At 35.3% G+C, this 20,405-nt stretch overlaps 1 protein-coding gene across 3 annotated transcripts in view; it reads right to left on the reverse strand.

Annotated features, from left to right (window-relative positions):
* Window positions 1–20,405, reverse strand: part of LOC136042038 (circadian locomoter output cycles protein kaput-like) — a 70,465-nt gene that overhangs the window by 21,909 nt on the left and 28,151 nt on the right. For all 3 annotated transcript variants that reach the window (XM_065726896.1, XM_065726898.1, XM_065726897.1), the window contains exons 10-13: window positions 18,262–18,409; window positions 15,646–15,872; window positions 6,311–6,575; window positions 1,903–2,012 (exon numbers count right to left, since the gene is read on the reverse strand). In XM_065726896.1, coding sequence (XP_065582968.1) covers window positions 1,903–2,012; window positions 6,311–6,575; window positions 15,646–15,872; window positions 18,262–18,409 — 750 coding nt within the window. The remainder of the gene's footprint in view (window positions 1–1,902; window positions 2,013–6,310; window positions 6,576–15,645; window positions 15,873–18,261; window positions 18,410–20,405) is intronic.

The following is a 20,405-nucleotide window of genomic DNA, read 5'->3' on the forward strand; positions in this document are numbered from 1 at the left end:
ACTTACAATAAAGAAAAACGAATTCTCCAAGAGGATAAAGCTTTTACATGCAAAATATTTGTCTGAATAAACCTGAACCCAAAAATAACCGAATCCATGAACTTCTTAGTGACTGCAAGTTTAGCAGCTCAAGTGTTGTAATAGACTGAAACATCCTATGCGATTGAGATACTGAACACATCCGCATGAGCTTATCCGGGTGATTTCCAGTCCAGAGGGACGAGGATTACAGTAGTGATCTTTCTAAGTGTTCCAAGTTTCGAGAGGCTGTTTGAAATCCGTGGATAACATGTCCTTTTGTTTCAAATATTTAATAGAAAATGGACTATAAACACCTGTATTTAGTATCTTGAATTAGTAACTTTTAACTATTTTTCTAAAGAATGCAGCGCAAATAGTCTCCATGTCAACGCCACAAAAAAGCCAAGTAATGAGATTCATTCCTAAGAGAATAAAATTTTCGTCAGTGTTGTCAGCGGTTAAAATAAACAAGGTCCGTTGTTTTTTGTTTTGTTTTTTTCAAAGCACAGCGACGGGCAGCCTCAATAAACTACAGACCCCAAACAGCTCGATTACAAAGAAACATTGCGACTCTTAGAACTAGAGACTCCATTTAAGAGGCAGAGAAAGTGTTAATTCGCAAATCCGACAAATTAGTTATGAATAATCAAACCCACCGCCATATTTTAAAAGGAGATGCTTTGAGAATCGTTCTCAACTGGCTCTCGTGTCCAAGTGTAAGAAAGAAAAATTTTTAAATTCCTCGTTTGCAATGTGTGTCGTTAACACGAACAGCAAAGATTAAAAAAAGGAGTAAAGAAACACAAGATTGGGGTTTCAATGGGCCAACGACACAGCGGGACGAAACAAGACGGATATTTCGAAAGAGCCACCGCATCTCTTCGTCAGCTGTATAAAACGAACTTACTGAGCACATTTATTACCACCCGCAAAATAACATTTTATTCGACCAGGCTAGTTTGACTTCACACAAAAAGGGTGTGGCCCAGTAATGCATAGAGGTTTTTGAAATGAACGAACATCAAAATTTATGTGTGGTTCTGAATAGAACCACACCTTTGGATTGCTTTGAAAAATAAGTGACTCTTATTTTAGTTTTTCTTAAACGAGAGGCTATTAGTTCATTGATCCCTGGGATACGCGCCCCAACTCCTATGGTCTAAAAAGGCTAGTACAAGAGCCACAATAATTAAAATTAGACAAAATCTGACGCAGTATTTACCGAGCTAGCTAGTTGGATTCGCTTACCAAGCGCATAAAAAAAAAAAAAAAAAAACAATTCTTTCACTGTTCCAATTTTATCCAAGTAGCATTGTTTTTAGCTAATCGTAGATTTTGGTAAGTGGCTCGCTTTTGAAATCAGGATATCGTCTTTTGGAGTTTAGGTTTTTTAGTTCTTCAAATTTTGGCTTTTATTTCTTTTTCTATTTGCTTTCCTTGCTGTCTGTTTTTATTTGGTATGTCTCATTCACATTTTCGTTCAGAAAAAAGGAACGTGCTTCCTTATAGTACCACTGAAAACAGAATCGATTGTCCTTTCGATACATCCGTCTAGTTTCGTCCAGTATTTTTTTCGGTCTTATAAAACCCTATTTTCGTTTTTTTATTCTTTGTTGTGGCAAGCCAATGTGGTTTATGAAGTTATCTTTAAAATTAACAGCAAGATTAAGTAATGTGAATTCTGTAAACAAATTAGCTTCCCTCTATTTTTTAATGAATGAACACTACCTTTATATCTAATATGAAAGAATTCCAAACAATAATAAAAAGTCTTAGAAATTCTTTAGACAAAAAAGAACCATCAAAATGTAACTTTTTTCAGATTTTTCAGCGACTTTTTCAGCTCCATTCGCTATTGGCTAGAAATAAATGAAATCATACCACTTTGATGGATGTAGAAATGTTTGTCTTGATGCCTTGTTGCATGATGCGAAGGTCTATGTGCTGGATGGCTAGCATCCGACTCACTGGATCCAATACGATCTGACGACCTAAAAAAAAGTGAGTAATATATTTGACAAATAGCGTAGAAGGGGGAAAACCTCAAGCATAAGAATGGTCCTAGGGCTCCACCTCCAATCCCTCAAGAAACTTAAAGACAATCCCGTAAAAACGACAAATTACGGGTTTACAGCTTAAAAAATCGTTTTTTCTTAAAATTACCATCCAATACATGCCCCCTCCATGAAGAATTTTTTTTCTACACACCCCAGTGATCGAACATACATGTATCTATTTTCCACCACCTTAAATTTCTATTCACCCCAAAATCACCGTGGATGCACGAAAAAAAAAATTCCTGATCGTCGCCCTATGGTGCCCATCCATGACAGGTATTGGAAATCTGACAGAGACACCTATAGATATAAATTTTAAGTTGCTTAGAAAAGGGACAGTTTTAGACTCACAAGTGCCTTTTTTCGATTTTTTTTTTGGTTTGGTGTCCCCTTGGCCCTATAAACTTGACCTATGCTGACCAAAGAATGCAGTTTGTTGATCCATTCTCGGAAGATTCAAGCCCATAAGCTAAAAATTTATTGGTATACTATAGTTCCTATGGCCCTATGACTTTAGGGAAACGAGCTCAAATCATTCAAACGTAGAGTTACTTGGTTATTCTTTGGGCTCGTTTTTGGGCAATTTAATAAATTTTTATTTGTGCATCAGAATTCTCAAGACTCAGGGACTTCAGGGAGTGACATTTTCAGAATACTTTTTTCAAATTTTAACGTTTTCAGTAAATATTTTTTTTGATCTCTTTTTGTGCATTGGGGCTCCCTTGAACCAAGGGTCTAAGCCACTCAACCTGGTTTTCTTAGGGTCCCTTTTGCCTAGGAGCTTACAGATATACGTTCCAAGAAAATATACTATTCAAACAAAAGATATTTTTTGGCCTTTTTTCGGGCAGAACAATATTTTTACAGTTTTCACGTATGCTGGGGCCCCGATTATTCCAACGACTTAACGATAAGTCTCAAATTGATTACACAAAAGTCTTTTGGGGACCCTGTAGCCCCTCTCCCAACAAAAATTTATATCTTCTTGCCAATTATTTTATTTGCCAAATTATAGCCAAGATCGAAACTGCACACATTTATATACTAAAAAAAAAATCAAAGAAGAGGCAATTGCCATTATTTGGAAACAACATTACTGGCATTATTTGGACTTTTTTCCAAAAAATCTTATCAATGATCATTTACTTCATTTTCCAGAGGTAAAAAAGAAAAGATGTTCTGATGATAAGTCGCATATAAATGATGCAATAAAAAGTGGTAAAACAGTCAAACATGTTGACTTTAATCTTGATGTTACCCCTGAAACTACGGCTAACTCATTAATCATTAAATCAGCAACGCCGGTTTGGACCTTAAGGGTCTAGTGCAGTCTTACTTAATCGATCAGGTAATGAAGATACAGTCTTCAAAACCGGTTTTACCTGCTTTAAACAAGGTAGGAATCCCTTTCCAGGAGGCATAAAAGAAAAACCGCAAGGAGCTCATGGCTAACTCATTAAATAAATACCTTGCCGCTATTGTACAAACCCTTCCAGTTTTCTCATGTAATATTCACCGCCCCCAGCACCAGACCCGGATATCCCTGTAGTACAGTCTGTTTATGTTGAGGCAAAAATACGTAAACTAAAAAGAACTTCATTATGCCCGCTTGACATCCCAACTGATTTAGTAAAGGATTTCCAGATTTTACTTATATTATTTACTTATGTTTGTGTACTTAAGTACTCATTTTTAGTTATTTTACTCATTTTATTTGACAGGCCGGTTTGATTAATCGTTGTAGGCTATGTTTTAATACTTCACTTATATATTTTTTTTTTTTTTTTTTTTTTTTTTTTTTTTTTTTTTTTTTTTTTTTTTTTTTTTTTTTACAATATAGGCTAGCTGACTTAGGGCAACAAGTTTGGTAGTTTTTACGTTGTGAGAGTTTGCTTGAAGTACTATTCCATTCCAAAGTAAAGTAATTTGGAATAGAAGTACTCTGCCCCAGGGGGCTCCAGTCTATCCTCTGCCCCAGGGGCTGCGTAAGTCAAGTCGTTCCCTAAGGCTAATTTATTGGACCTTTTTACAATTATAAGAGAAATGACTACTCTAAATTTCAATTCGATGCCATGAATCGTTATGGTGTTACTTAAGGGCAAAATTGACATGAGAGGGAAGGTAGTTGACCTCCAACCAATTTTGGCCCTCGAAAACAACCCTACAGCTTTTAATTCCGAATTACAAAATCTTCCTCTCAAGCTTCCAAGGTAGAATGTAATGGCTCCATCTGGAACCATTACACAACTTAGTTTCTAATTTAAATTTAGAAACTAAGTTGTCCAAGCGCCATGTCTAACTTATTCTATAGAAAAAAAAAACTCTGGTTCAAGTTCTGGAGCAAGGGTTCGGAGCCGGTGGTTCAAGAAAGGATTTCTGGGACGATTTTGGACAAGGTATCTGTACACTTACCTTAATGCATACTAGTATTTCGGCTAATATTTTGCAGCCTATTCAATGGAGGGAGGGGGGGGGGGAATATGGTAATATTTTAACAAGATTTGAAGTCAGAAAGTAAGTCTTGTCCGACTTTATTTTGCAATGCTTCTATACAGAGTTTCAAGTATTTAAACCATTTGTACTGTTTATTCCAAAATTTAATGCTGAACATTTCTTGAAAATGCGTTTTTTTTTTTTTTTTTTAAATAAAATTTCTAGAACACGAGTGACTTTGAAAAAATGATGATTTAACTTATTTTAGCGGGTTATGAGTTTTAGTAAATAGTAGCCTAATTTAAACATACACCAAGTTCTATAAGTCCCGGAGTTAATGAAGGAGAAGCATAAAGATTCTCCATATCCTTTTTTTATAGTTTCATCAGAAAATATCATTTTTGACATTTTTATTATAAAAAAAAACAAAAAAAATATTTTCCTTGCTAGGTTTGAAAAATGAGGGCTTTACAAATGCAAAAATGAAATACAATTTTGCAGTTCATTGAAAATAACAGCGCAAAACACAAACACTGCAAATAATATTTAAAGCACTAGCACTGTCTTCGAGAAAAGACAGAGTCTTTTTTTCAAGCGAATGATTATCTGTAATTTTAATTCAACGCCATGGATATTATGGGGTTACCCAGGGCAAAAAGGACGCGGGAGGGGGTTAGTTGCCCTCCAATCAATTTTACCCGTCAAAAATAACCCTACAGCTTTTAATTCCCAACCACATGATCTTCCTCTCTAATTTCCAAGGCAGAACGTAATGGTTCCATCTGGAACCTAATTTTCACGCATTTTTTACGCATTTTTTTAGAAGCTAAGTTGTCCGAACGCCATGCCAAATTTATTTTGCAGAAAAATCTCTGGTTCAAGTTGTGGAGCAAGGGTCCGCAGCCGTAGGTATAAGAAAGGATTTCTGGAGTGATTTTGGAAAAGGTGTCTGTACACTTACCTAAACCCACACTGATATTTCGGCTAATATTTTGTAGCCTAATCAATGGAAGGAGGGGGTAAAAAAAATCCCTTGCTAGGCTTGAGAAGCAAAAGGCTTTTGTATTTCAAATGCAAAAATGAAAAACGCTTTTGCAGTTCATTGAAAATAACGTCGCAAAACAAAAACACTGTGAACAATATTTAAAACACTATATATGCTGGTACAAGAAAAGATTTCTGGGGTGATCTTAAAAAACGATCTTATATACAATTACCTAGTGTTGTATGCATACTAATATTTTGGCTAAATGTTTTGCAGCCTATTCAATGGAAGGGGGTGGGAATGGTGATCGGTTAACAAGGTCTGAAGTCGGATAGTAGGTTCGATGTGACTATTCTTTATATAATACTCTATAGAAAGTTTCAAGTACTTAAACCATTTATAGCGTTTCTATTCCAAAATATTTTGCCGAAAATTTATTGAAAATTTATTGAAAATTTATTTTTAACAATAAAATCGATAAAAAGAGTGATTTTAGAGACCTCTTCAGTGAAAGTGCCTCGTCGACCTCAACGGCCAAATTGCGGAAACGGAAATAATTATATTCCTGACATATCCCTGCATTTTTCCGTTTTCCTGGTATTGAAACAAGAAAATTACACCCATAAATATCTTGTCTCCCCTCAATAACAAGGAGTTATGTGTTCGTATCTCTCCTTCGACCAAAGATTATGAAAAAAAGATTAGTACTGGTTATAGGCTGTGGCGTATTCAGGTTTCTATTGCAGGAAGGATGTGCGGAGCACTTTTTTTTTTTTTTTTTTTTATGGAGGCAGTCAAGAACAAAATGACTGACCTATAAGATTGACTAGATTTGAAATGATGTCCGGCAAAAGGAGGCACGTCCAAGGGAGGTTCACTTTTAAAGGCAACAACAGGTACAACAGGCTGCTGGAACTCGTAGCTACTGGAGTGGTGGTTCTCTTCGACGCGCTGAATTTCATCCAAATTTTCAGAAAAGGAAATTGGAGGATGTGTTGCGGACGAATCTGGATAGTTGCCAGCATGATGCCGTACCTCGGCGGGTGGAGGGTTGTATGTCTGCTGTTCGGGCAAGCTCGCTGTAACAAAAATAAAGAGAATTATCATTATTTGCATTTTTGTATAGAGAAGAGTACACCTTCTCCCCCACTCCAAAAAAAGTCTTAAGGGGATTTAACAGTTCGGAGTGTTCAAGAAGCCGGTATCTGTCTCTTATTTGTAGTAATTTTGTTTGTTTTAAGTTTGACTGGATTATTCATTTAATTTCAGATCCTTTCAGATCTGATTTGTTCTTTGTTAACGGACGTTACTTTTAAGTTTGATTTGCTTATTTTTTTGAAGTTTCTATTCTTTTTAAGTTGCATTTATTCACTCGTGGTAATAATTGTTCATTTGTAGACTTGACTTATTATGTGACTTTATTTATGCTCCTTTAGGACCTTAATGTCACTCAACAGCCACTAATTATAAAGACAAATAAGGATCTAATTAATAATAATAATTAATTAATTAATTAATTAATCAATTGATCTAATAATTAATTAATAATAATAATCTAATTATAAAGACAAAATAATACCCTGTCTTTCGATGATATAGCATAAGTCCTCATACTTTTTTATCCCTTGATCCTCTTTTATAATCTCCCTCCCCCCTTTTCTTATATTATTTTAGATAATCTATATCATATTAATTTAACAAGTTTCTTTATGAAGCTAATTTTGAACAAGAGGATACATTAGTGGCTTATTACGACTTTTTTCTTTCTTTCTTTAATCGTTTATTATATTTAGAAGACTCTTAAAAGAGCAAATTCAGTGCTACTTATACTGAGAAAGATACTTTGCGAACAAAATCTCTATCTATTCATACATTTACCTTATATGAGCATTTTCCAAGCAAGCTCAAACAGGACTTAGTAGAGGATACTAATCTACGGTGAAAGGGGGGGGGGCTACTACAGTTTTAGAGTCTGTTTTCACATTAAATAGCCAAAACATGAGTATTTTTATGAAATTTTTATATTTAAGGGGAGGGCAGACCAGGAAAACTTATAATGGTCACGGTCTTAGGTAGATATTCTAACCCAGTAGTGATTCTGAAACCAGCGATATTACGCAAAATACAAGGATAAAATACAAAATACAATACACCATTAAGTTCTACGTTCAATAAATTCTATGATCATTGAAATCATAATTGCATTCCATAATCCCCCTCTAACGGGGCTAGATAATAATAATAATAATAATAATAATAATAATATATTTGTGACCCATTTGAAACAGCGGAGTAGAAAACAAACACATAGAAAAAAAAAACTTCTGATAACACATTAAATTACTGTAGAAAACATTTTAGAAGACCATGAAAAGGGTTAATAGTAAAATGTATCGAGTCGGATAGTTTCTGGTGTAGCACTTTAAGGTTATATAATAAATTTAGAGCCCCGAAATTTGTTACCATATCACTGCTCTTGTACCGTGGAGGAAGATACAACAAAAATCGGAGGAAACGAAAATAAGACGACTTGAGAGCCTTTAAATCTTTTCTTTTTAAAACAGGATACAATCCAGAAAGATATAAAACCGAGTGATCACAAAAGCAAGAATAAATTTGTGAAAGGGCTTTGCGGTTGTATTTCCCCCTGTTCGCAACAATTTTAGAATAACCCACTTGAAGTTTAACCTTAGCATCAGAAACAATTTTATTACGAAAAGAGACTAAATTGTTAGTAAGGGTAATGCCCAACCACCTTAAAGAAGTCGAATGCTAAATTCAGAACAATTAAGTCTAGAAGATTGGTTAAGAGAAGGACCAAAATGAAGGAATTCACATTGATCAGGGTTAAGGGTTAGACCTACATTCGAGAAAGCAGTAAAGATAGAACGAACAGAAGCCGAAAGCCCAGATTTAGTTCTACTAATGAGAAGAACATCGTCTGCATAAGCAAGATATGAGACATTTGAACTACCTAAAAGGTAAGTTGTTGGAAGACTATTTAAAATATCAGCAATACAAATTTTTAAAATTGATGGAGATAAAACTCTACCTTGTCTCACACCTTGTCTTACGGAGATCTTTAACATAGAAGGATCAGAAGGAGAAGATTTAATATGAAGGAAAGAATGACCATACCAAAATTTTAATACAGAAACAATAGAAACATTCACTCCACATTTAAGCAAAGAAAACAGGGCTTGGGAGTGAACTACAGAATCAAAAGCCTTAGATAAATCTAAAGAACAAAAATAAAGATCATAGCCCTTCCCGAAAGCATCAGAAAGCAGAGTAGAAAGAACTTTATGGGCATGCTGACATCCCAGACCACGCTGAAAACCAAACTGGTTAACTCCAAAATTTATATTATCTGTTATAGAAGGGAGAAGTAAATACTCAAGGACTTTGCTTAAGGTACAAGAAACAGTGATAGGACGATAAGATGAACATGAAAATGGATCTTCCTCCCTTTTTAAAATAGAAGTAACTGTGCCACACAAGAAACTGTCCGGCACGACAGAACAACACAAACACATTTGAAAAAGTAGTTGTAAATGCAATATTAAAGGGGGCCAATCAGGTTTTAAATGATTCAATGATATTCCATCGGTGTCAACTGACTTAGACTTAAGCCTTTAATAGCCAGGTAAATTGAATCAGCGGATATCGGTAATATATCCTGCTGAGATAGAGCAGACGGTAGCATACGTTTCAAAACAGTTGAAAAACGTGAATGAACTGCATAATTAATCCGAGAAAAAATAGAAGTATAATGCGATTCCCAAGCTGACTTAGAAATATAATTGCCAGGACCATCACTAATAATTTTAATAGAATTTAGAACTTTCTTCCAATCACTTGGATTTGATGGAAAATCAAGACCCCGAAATCGGAGTGCAGGAAGGTATTTCTTATAAGCAGGTTTAGCGCAATTTTTAATACTGAAAACAATACCAGAAGCAGGCCTTGCGCATTCTGACCATATACGCAACCATAACTTTGCACGGTTCTTAATCGACGTCAACTCTGAATCATTATTCCACACAGGTTGACGAGTCCCTAACCTAACTTGTTCACAAGGGACAGCACAAGACTCAGCGTTTTTCAAACACGAAATAATTTGAGAATAGTACATGTTAATATCGGCAACCACATTTTTCACAGGCACCCGCCTCTGGAGCAAATGAAACGGAATACGAATAGAACTAAGTAGTGTAGCAAGCGTCACACTGTCAAGGGCAATATTTCCACGATTCCAATTTCGAAACACCGTGAGGGCTTAGGAATAGAGGAATTTGCAGGAACATCAGATAGGGAAAACGTAAATGACAACGGCATATGATCAATGTCTTGTTCATCCGTAAGGACATACACTTCAGAAATACTGAGACTTGGCGAACAGAGTACATGGTCAATATTTGATACACTTCCTGAATGATGAATGTAAGTATAGGACTGATCCTTTGGCACAATTTTATAATCAGGAACTAGATCTAACAAGCATTCAGTTCTGGCTGAGTTATCTAAAATATTGCAGTTCAAGTCACCAACAATCAGATATGTATGTTCGGAATCAGCGAATTGCTTCATAGGTGAGCATAACGAGGAGCAAGCTTTAGCGAACCGAGTCATAGAATCAATTCCACGTTCATTATGTGGCAAATAAGTCTTAATTATAATAGTACTGCTTAACTGGATGGCAAGAAAATGATTATTCGAGCATAAGCAAGTGGGATTTAGATCACTTAACTCCGCTTCACAAAACACGCAAGCTCTTCAGAGGGCCTGCCAAAAGTTGTGCGGGTATTTATAAGAAATAACTGATGTGATGTACTTCGTTGTAGGAAACTGGAACTGGTGGAAGAGAGCAGGTGTCCTTGTAAGCAGACTATATCGTAGTCATTTATGAACTCATCAATTAAAGAGGCTTTATCCTTAGTGCCATTAATATTAAAAGAGAGTAGGGATATCGAGCAAGCCACCACTTGGCAGCAGAAAACACTTTCTTAAGGACTTGACATTTTAGGCTAAACGACACATGCGGACCACCACAATTCGCACATTTCGCAGGGAGTTTACAGGGAGAGTCTTTCGTAGAGACATGAGGCCCTGAGCAGATTGCACACTTTGGATTTGAACTGGAACAGGCGAACTGGATATGGCTGGGGGATCTACACTTGTGACAGCATCTAGGTGGGGTCAGAAACTCAGTAACTCGAATAAGTTCATAGCCGATTTTTAGTCCTGTTTTTAGCAGCCGAGCCTTTGACAATAGATCTGTAAACTCAATCTTGACAACTGTAGAGGCACCAAGACGACTAGCTGATGCACTGCAGAATTGGTCAACATCAAAGTCAATAGGAATTCCTTTAGCAATTCCAAGTATTTTTTTTTTGTGACAATCTTAGTCGCACAAGATGTTACCGTATTTTTAATCGAACAGCAAAAGTCATTCACTGCAGAATTGTCTATATGAACAATCAGTTGGTCTTTTTTTTTGCTTTTACACTACTAACACATTCATGACCAGTAACTTTATCCAGCATTTCTTTTCTTTTGATTGGATTATCAAGTGAAGCAGGGATCTTGGAAACCACAATAGTCGCTAGGACATTTGGTTCAATAGGTTGAGGAAGGGGCGGAAAATGGTTATCATAAACTTCCGCACGAGACGCAACAGCATTAAGGACTTTTTCCATTCGCGTGAGCTTCGAGGATAGATACGAAAACATCAGGTCAGGAACCGAAGGAACTTCATTAGCTGACAAGATAACATACGTAGGTACGCCAGCAGCATTTCGCCAGTAGCTCAAGAATATCACGTAAATGACTCTGTGTAGCCTTATTTCCTACACGTCTTGGGCAAATTTCTCCAGGCAAAACTTTGTTCCAAAAAGCAGACTTTGCAGTCGCAACAACAGCTGCATCGATGAATTTTAACGCATGCCGTTGGAATTCTCTTTGAGAAGGGGAAGAAGACGTCGATGATAGTCAGAACTAAGGCACTTGTGACCAAAGTTCATGGTTAGGAAGTGACGTCGTGATTCCAATTTTGCAAGTTCAAGTCAAGCCAAACCTTTATCATATGTAATATAGGACGTCCCCAGTATAATTTTTATTGCTCTTTTTTGAATGCTTTCAATTTTAGAACATTGGTCTTTGGCCAACCCATGGTGCCAGACAGGTCAAGCATATTCAAGACAGGTTCTAATATAAGAACAAAACATTATTTTAAGGTTCTGGTTTGATATGAAGAGCCGTTTGAGAAGGGAGAAAGATTTAAGGAGAAAACTATCAGATTTAAATAAGTGAGAAGTGTGGGATTTCCATTTAAGGTTATTGTCCAACTGCACACCAAGCAGTTTAACCGTATTTAAATTTGGTACGCAAAGGTAATTATTGATAAGGGGTATATTTTTTAAAAGGAGAATAGCATTAAACAGCTTTTGGGTATGCTTAGGTTGAGTTTAACATTGTCAAGATCATTCTTGAAGTTGTTAATGAGTGAAGCAAGTTTAACGTCCGAAGTATTAGAGGTTTGACCAAGGTTAAGCAATGTCAAATCATCCGCAAATTTAAAAGCATTGTCAAAACTTGGTCAAATATTATTAAAAACAATTAAAAATGCTAAAGGACCTAATTTAGTCCCTTGAGATGCTCCATAGGAAATCGACGTAAAACCTGATGAAACTCCGTTAGGGAGGACAACACATTGCTCACTCCAGACAAAATACTAGCTACCATGCGTAGAACGAGATCTCTGGCACCTAAAGCCCTTGTATTACCAATAACTGTCAGATGATCCAAGTTGTCAAAGGCTTTGCTAATATCAGCAAAAACAACCTCAACTATTTAACTCAAAATGTTTGAAAACAGTGTCAAGTATATGAATTAAGCAATGGGTGGTGCCATGATTTGGCCTAAAGCCAAACTGATTTGGGTTGATTTTATTTTGAACAACATCAAAGAGAAAATTGTAAATAAAACTTTCAAAAATTTTAGAGAAAATAGAGGTTTTCAATATTGGTCTTAAGTCAAAGGGACATTTTGGGATCTTATTTTTCGGTATAGGTGATATAATAGCTCGTTTAAAACACACTGGAAAAATACCATCTACAAAATATTGGTTAAAAATTGCAGTTAGAGGTAAACTTAAATACTGGGCACATTTCACAATCAATTTGGTGGGGCTACCGACTTATTTCTGTCAAGATTACCGAGTTTAAGCTGGGTCTGATGTATTTCAATCATTGGAATTTCACTCACTGCACTGTTGGCTGGCATATTTTGGAGTGGCGGGTGAATTTTACAAATTGAAGCAAAATAATCATTTATGATATCCGCAATCACTAGGTCACCATTACTATCTAGTAAGAAAAACTTTGAAGACCTTTCCCATGAGATCTAGGATACTTTTGTGGAGTTTCTTAGGGTTAGAATACAGTAACTTATTGAGCACATGAGCACCATGCCCCTTCCTTGCTTTACGGATTTCACTAACAACAATGTTTCGAAGTTTCCGAGATTCTTGGAAAAATCCTTCCTTAAAGAGTTTATCATGTTCATTTACTAGTCCCAGTTTTTTTTTTTATTTATCCATGTTTACAATTGGATTTGCGATAAACTCTTTTCACTGGAAAGGTGTCACAGAATAACTGGAAAAGTTCGGCTGAAATCTTAGAAGCCATTTCGTCACCATTAGTAAGACATAGGATATTGGCCCAAGATTTGGAGCTAAGTTTTACTTTGAAATGGGCGATCTTCTCGTCAGTAATGGGTCTATATGAATAACTGATCAATGGTTTTGGGGGAAAGGATGATAAAGGAGTCCAAAAGATGCATAGATGGTCACTTGACCCTAATGGAGGGGCTGTTTTTGGGACACAGTAGTAATCTTCAATGTTTGTAAAAATCCAGTCTAGGGTTTTATCACTGCGTGTAGGCGACTTGACTACCTGATCAAGGCTAAGGGCAGAGTTAAGCCACTTTTGGTCTAGCTCATTAAAACCACCACATAATAATTGCAGCATAAGGGCAGTTGCAGCGAATTCTGTCAGTATAAAGTTAAATCCTTCTTAAATTTACTACGAGGAGGGTAATAAATAATACAAAAAACATGCAAGATTCTTCTTTTGGGAGGTTTTTGCGTCTGGTCCAGAGCCATAGAACTTCAGTTTTGGAATTGTTTTCTATTTCAAAAAATGAAGGAATCTGATCTGGGAGGGTAGACCAACAAAAAAAGAGACTCCTCCACTATGAGACAGAGGGATACCATCTTTGTCCAATCTAGGGTTAAAATGGAGTCATAATTAGGAATCGAACAAAAATCTTCAGTGGCACACCCCGTTTCGGTAAGGCACGCAATATCAATCTGGTTTTTGTTAAGAATAAGTAGTAGATCATCCATTTATTTACCAGTGACCTTACATTCGCAAGAACGATTCTAAGAAATGATTAGGAGGGGGAGTGATGTATCATACCAGGGTTTCTTGATTTGCTATTGGATACGTGTTGAAGATTCTAGTGTTCGTTTGATGCAAATAACGAGACTGAGGAGACGGACTGATTCGTTAACTGAAGTGGGAGGGAGCTGGAACGTAACATGAAAGTCTTCTGAATGAGTTTTTTTGGTGGCGTTGAAAATTCGGATTCATGTTGCTTTTTAGGGCTGGTGGCAACAGTGGGTTGGTTTGACGACCTTCGTTTTTTGGCTGATCAATGTTCATAGTGATAATACTCGGGAGAGTTTTACAGCTGACGAGAATTCTTTCGGGTATTATTAAAAAGTTTTCTGAATGCGCCATAACCATGATTCAAATGAATCCGGTCACAACCAAAGCAACGACCACTTCCAAACTTTCTGGTGTAATAGTTGGTAGTCAGGGACCTTACATTCACTCTCAATATTAAAACTTTTGTAAACATGAAGATATTTACATTTTTTGCTTTTTTGCAAATAGCATTCCAGGCATATTTGCATATACCTTCATCTGTAGTCAATCCATGACTGCTTATCTTAATAGCCTTCACCTTTAGTTAGCATTCATTAGCATTTTATTTTGTATTATCTAGGTTAGATGAAATCTTAATCATGTTATCACCAAGGTAACTGAACTTTTTGAAAATGCAAGTTTGTTTCGTCACTTCTTTGTTACAAAAAACATTTGAATATTTTTCAGGATGAGATTTATTAATGATTATTTCCTGATTTTGATCCTAATTAACATCGGACGACTTTGGAGGGGTTTGACTTAGACTTGACCTAAGGTCTAAGATTGCAGATATTTCTTTGCTTAATGAATCCAATTTATCTCTCATTGATACAAGGGAAAGGAGTGATAAGTCCAATAGAGGGTTGGAACAGCAAGTGCTACAAGTATTAGTTTCTGTCTGGCAGGAGGCATTAGATTTATTGACATTGAGATGATCATTAATATTCGAAGCTAGAGGGGATGATCGGATTTCCAACATAATAAACGCCAGGTCATTGCCAAATAGACGACGTGGGGGAGTAATTTGTGGAGGCTGGGGTAGATTGGGATAAGTATCAGCAAACATAATTACCCTTTTTTGGACTATCCTTGTTTGAACTATCCTTTTTCGCAGAACAATCTAGCCATAACCAACTTTTGGTCCTTTCGGAACGTTCAATTCCGGCACACTGTTCGTGAAAGTACACGAACAGTCCCTTCATATCGAACATTTTAAAGTCGCCCTTCAACGGCGTTTGGGGCACACTCTCCTAGTGTGCCCTTAGATAAAATGGCTTGTTTTGATAAAATGTTTAAGATAAAATGGCTTGAGAAACAACAGTAATAGGAAAGGATTTAATCATGGCTTGAGAAACAACAGTAATAGGAAAGGATTTAATCATTCACTTCAAGTCAGAAAGGTTTGTATTGCAGGAACTCTGAATCAACACTGACACAATTATTGTGCTTCAATAGAGCATTGAGTGAAAATCTAATCGTACATTTCTTTTTTTCCTAGCCGATTCCTGCTCTATTCTACACCCTTACCAGGATGAACACAAAAACATGCAGTTCCCCTTTTTCACTCTAGCCACATTCAGCTTCACTAAACACAATATGAATTCAACAAAAGAACAATCATACAAAAGAAAAACTACCAGAATTGGAAGATACTAACCCCTACTTCGTGGTCTTCTAGAATCCCCTTGACTACTCGGTCGTCCTGGTCCCCTAGCTCTCGATGCGTCACTTCTCTTCGTTATGCTTCTCAGCTGAGCTCGACATTCTTCTTTATCTGCACGGCTTGAAGATCGTGAATCCGAATTTCTTGGCCGGCCACCAGTAGACAAACAACTCGCAGGACTTTCGTTTTTTACTACAGGACGCCCAATAACCTCATTATAACTAAATTTAAAAAGAAGGTACAATTCAGAATTCAACTAAACAACACCGAAGCTGGTAATACAAGTAGTCTAGTTGACCAATGGAAAAAGAAAAGAAGAAAAAGATACAAAAAGTGGGAAAGCTTAAAAAAAAAATGATCAAGTAGTGAGCTGCACCTAAATGCTAAAATGTCTAACATAAATATGCTAAAAAATCATACAACTACACTCACAGCATTTGTCCCCATCTTTTAGAAAAAACTTGACCCGAAAACCACAATTTCCATAATAATGAGACTGAATCATGTTTTAAACAGTAGCTAGATATTTCAAACAAGGTAAAATATTGTTCGATATATTTCTTTTATTCTCAAATTTATTTTTTGGTCACTACGGTTAAAATACTTAAAAGGTCATAATTTTGGATATCAAAAAATCCTATTATGAACTGATAAATTTTAGCTCCTATATCTCAAAGAATATACCACTCAAAGTAAAAAGAGAAAGGAAACAACACAGGCAAGATCCATTTCACTATTGTAAAAAAGAAACTGTTACAAAGTCCTAAGCTTACCACAGCAGAAAAACACGCTCTTTACTTTTTACATCATACTATGCTATCCTGTTTTTTTGGTGTCTCTATTATACTTTATTTATTAAACTTTATTATACTTTATTATCTATTATACTTGGTGTCTCTATTATAAATTCTCTATTATACTGATGACCTTCAGCCAAGACCAGGTTTTCTGTAAATTTGACGGCTTTTCCTCACCACAGGTCAAGTCTGCGTTCGATATTGCAATCAGTTGCTTATTGCAGTCAGTTGCTTATTGCAATCAGTTGCAATTTATTTTCGCCAATAACATCCAATAAAATCGTTCTTTTCCAAAAAGAATGGTTTTCATTGGCCTTCAGTGAGGAGAATCAGTTGCAACCAGTCATACAAAACGTGGGGCAGTTTTATCAGTCTCAAGATTTCTTGTCAAAACAGTCCTTTTCCAAGGTTTTATGTCCCTCATTGAAAACTAAAATTACAACGCTCTAGTACAATCAATTTTACCGAATGTCAGTACAGAGCTAAGACCTCAGCAAAATCAGAAAAGTTGCGGCTTTTCTAATGGTAGATAGTAAAATATGAATATTCTACTATCTCGTTTTCCTTCTTGTTTATTTACTAACAGGTTCATCCTTATAAGATAATAGCAACACAGAAGCCTCAGGCATTTGGATGGACCGGTTCCGTCCGTTGCGAAAATTCAATCAAAAGACAGTCTTTTCTTAAGACTTTTGTGTTATTCTATTTACCTGTTCATTAAAAAAATTAATCCAACTCTTGTCTACAATTTAATTTTCCTCTGACAAAACAAAGATAGTCCCCATTCTTTAAGGCTCTCTTTCTGGCATTGCTTTAGCAATAAACATACTGCTTAAGTAGCAAAGCAGCATTGTATACATGCAGTACATAAAATTGCAGAAAAAGGTTTCTCCTATGTCTTGGCTTCCATTTGAACTTTATATGGTGACTAGATAAAGCTTATCTTTTCTCAGTATTTCTACTTTCTTTTTTTACGTTCTTTAATCTACTACTTTCTATTTTACTAACTTTTTTTTAGTCTTTAACTTTAAGGGATGACGGTTTCATTCTACTGTCTTGTATATAAAAAGAAAATACATAACGAATATCAAACCAACTTACAGAATAATACAGTTATATCTTAATAATAGATATACGAAGAAATATACAATATACAATTACAATATACAGTATACAATTAATATAATATATGATAAAACTTATCAGACTTTTTTTTATTTCTTTTTGTTCGCTCATTCAAACCATTTTTTTTTGGGGGGGGGGGGAAGGAAAGGAGGTAATTAAATATTGGAAACACCACAGTAGTCTTTTAGAAAAAGAAATCTTACCAAAGGAAAGCGTCTTATAAGAAACCTATTGAAGGTCACGCCGTTTTCTGCTAATGCAATAATATATATATATATATATATATATATATATATATATATATATATATATATATATATATATATATATATATATATATATATATATATATATATATTTCAAAGCTGGTAAAGCCATATACAAAATTGATACAAATAAGCATAATAAATAAGCAGATACAATTAGATAAAAAAAAAATCTTATTTTTGAGCCTTTGAGCCCTTTAAAATAAGATTGCTTATTGCCACTATATTTCTAGGAGACGTTGATTTAAGGATCCCTAGTAGCAACTCATTATTTCCATCATTAAAGAAATCTCCGATTATATTTCTTATGTCATACCACCTAAAAAGAAAATATCCCAACACATCCACCAAAATATCTCTTAGTGGGGAAATTCGTAATCTATTCGAAAAATATATATAATAAACGAAGTATTGAAAATTACCTGACAACCCTGTGTGTACAAACAATAAACTCTGGCTTAGAATTCCATTGATGGTAGCTAATGTAATATTTTGTCTGAATCCATATCCATTGCTGACCCTTCGTTAAAAATCTGTAATAGCATGACATCCCTTCTCCTTTCTGCATTACTGTTAAAAACACAAATTTTGAATTATACAAAAAATCTTCAGAACATTTACAACTTTATTAATTAGTTACATTATACTTCCATTATAGATTAGAAACTCAGGCATAAGTAAGGCCTCTAGACCCAGTCATCCCAAAACCTCACAATTTTACCTATAGTTGTACTGATTCGTATACTTTAAGCTGCTTTAATACATCTCCCTTCCTAAAATAAATTCTTTTAAACTTTCCTGATTCTAAGAAATTGGACAAGCAATACATTCATAATCGTGAAAGGGAAAACCAGTGAAGCAGTAATTTTGTGTGTCCAATGTTTCTTTGCTTTCTTCTTCTAATAATCACTTAAATCAAGCCATGCATCCTTATGAAATGAAAGTAAAGAGCAAACCTTTTCGATACAAATTGAAAACTTAGAAAATGTAAAAATGACACACACATCAAAAGAATTTAATTTCAATGCTGGTTCAAAAAAAAAACAAAAATTTTAAGATTAAGGTTACATAGAAAAAAGATAAAGTTGACTATAAAAAGTTCAAAGTTACATATACAAAAATGTATCATTAACTATCAAAAGTTTAAAGTGATATATAAAGAAAAAGTTATCATCATAAGAAAAATTACACAATTTTGAAAAAATGACAGAAACACGGCAAAAAGGGTATGTTGATGAAAACTGCACAATGGAATTTTTCATGTCTAGAACCATAGAAGGGAAGTTTCCGCCTTGTGTGTCCAAAAACACGAATTGTTAAAATTAAGCTCTATAGCCTTTTTCAGGTAAGAAAACAGATCACACTTCGAAATATGTCATCTTTTTTGTGCTGCTAAACAACAATTTTGGGTCGAAGGGGGCCAAAATACTATCAAGCAAAAAGTCTAGCATACTACCGAAGAGTTTCCTTGGAAAAACTGGTGAACGGCGGTGCATTTGTCCTTGAAAATACATGCAGCTCATAAAATACACATGTATTACAGATAATTATTCGTACGCCTCATTTGAATGAGGTATTTCGTTTAAGACTTCATTTATTCATAATATTTGACAGCTGCACATTGACTATTAAGAGGAGTCAATAAATCTTTCTCGGGGGGAGTGTGGATTTGGTCTGAAGCATCAACAAGCATATTTTAGGCCTAATTCTATTCAACCTTTATGAGAAGTCCTTCTGACACAAATGGGGTGATGATGTTTACACCATAGATCTTCTTCCTTTGGAAGTTTAAACTGAGTTAAAGCTTTCAAGTCGGGTCTCATTGAAGAACTATTTTAAGCGCCCAATTGAAGATCTTATTCATGTGTGCACTAGAAATGGGACAGAGAGGACCTTCCTCGTGGAGAATATTCGCTCGGGCAAATCTCGGGTCCGTAGAGCTTTTGGCATTTCACAACCCAAAAAAAGTTTTTTCGTGTTGCTCTTACTTCAGGGAGCAATGGTTGCTAAGGAAAAAGAACGCTTATTCTAATTAGCTTCATCAGTTCTAGTGCTTTTTTTTAATAACAAAAACGGTTGCACCTAATGGCAAGAGACGGATTTGATGATATGAACTTTGCAAATTCAAGGTCTAACTCAATCGTTAGTCCTGTTCTTAAGAAAATTAATACGTGGTCTAAAACTTATTTAGCATGAACAAATTAAAAATAGACTTAAATTAAATTTATAAATAATATTTTAACATGAAAATAAATAACAAAGTCAGCACTCAAACGAAAAAGAAATTGCCCGAAGTATGAAGGAGTGGGGGCTACTACTATCCCAATCTCCTTGCTCTGTATGATTAAGTTCAACTCATGCTTTACTGAAAGCTTGCTAGACTGTAAGGAATATAATTGGGTGATTGTTCACACTTTTCACTTCAAAAGATCGCCCTGAAAATATCCAAACTGCGAATTTTGCCGTTTCCGGTCTAACTGATTACCATCTATTTTAAAGCTATTATACACAAACGAGTGCATGCATTGTCTAGAAACTGTAACATTATTTTGGAACTGTAAAAGAG

Source organism: Artemia franciscana, unplaced genomic scaffold, assembly GCF_032884065.1.
Source record: "Artemia franciscana unplaced genomic scaffold, ASM3288406v1 PGA_scaffold_58, whole genome shotgun sequence".
Taxonomy (NCBI): Eukaryota; Metazoa; Arthropoda; class Branchiopoda; order Anostraca; family Artemiidae; genus Artemia; species Artemia franciscana.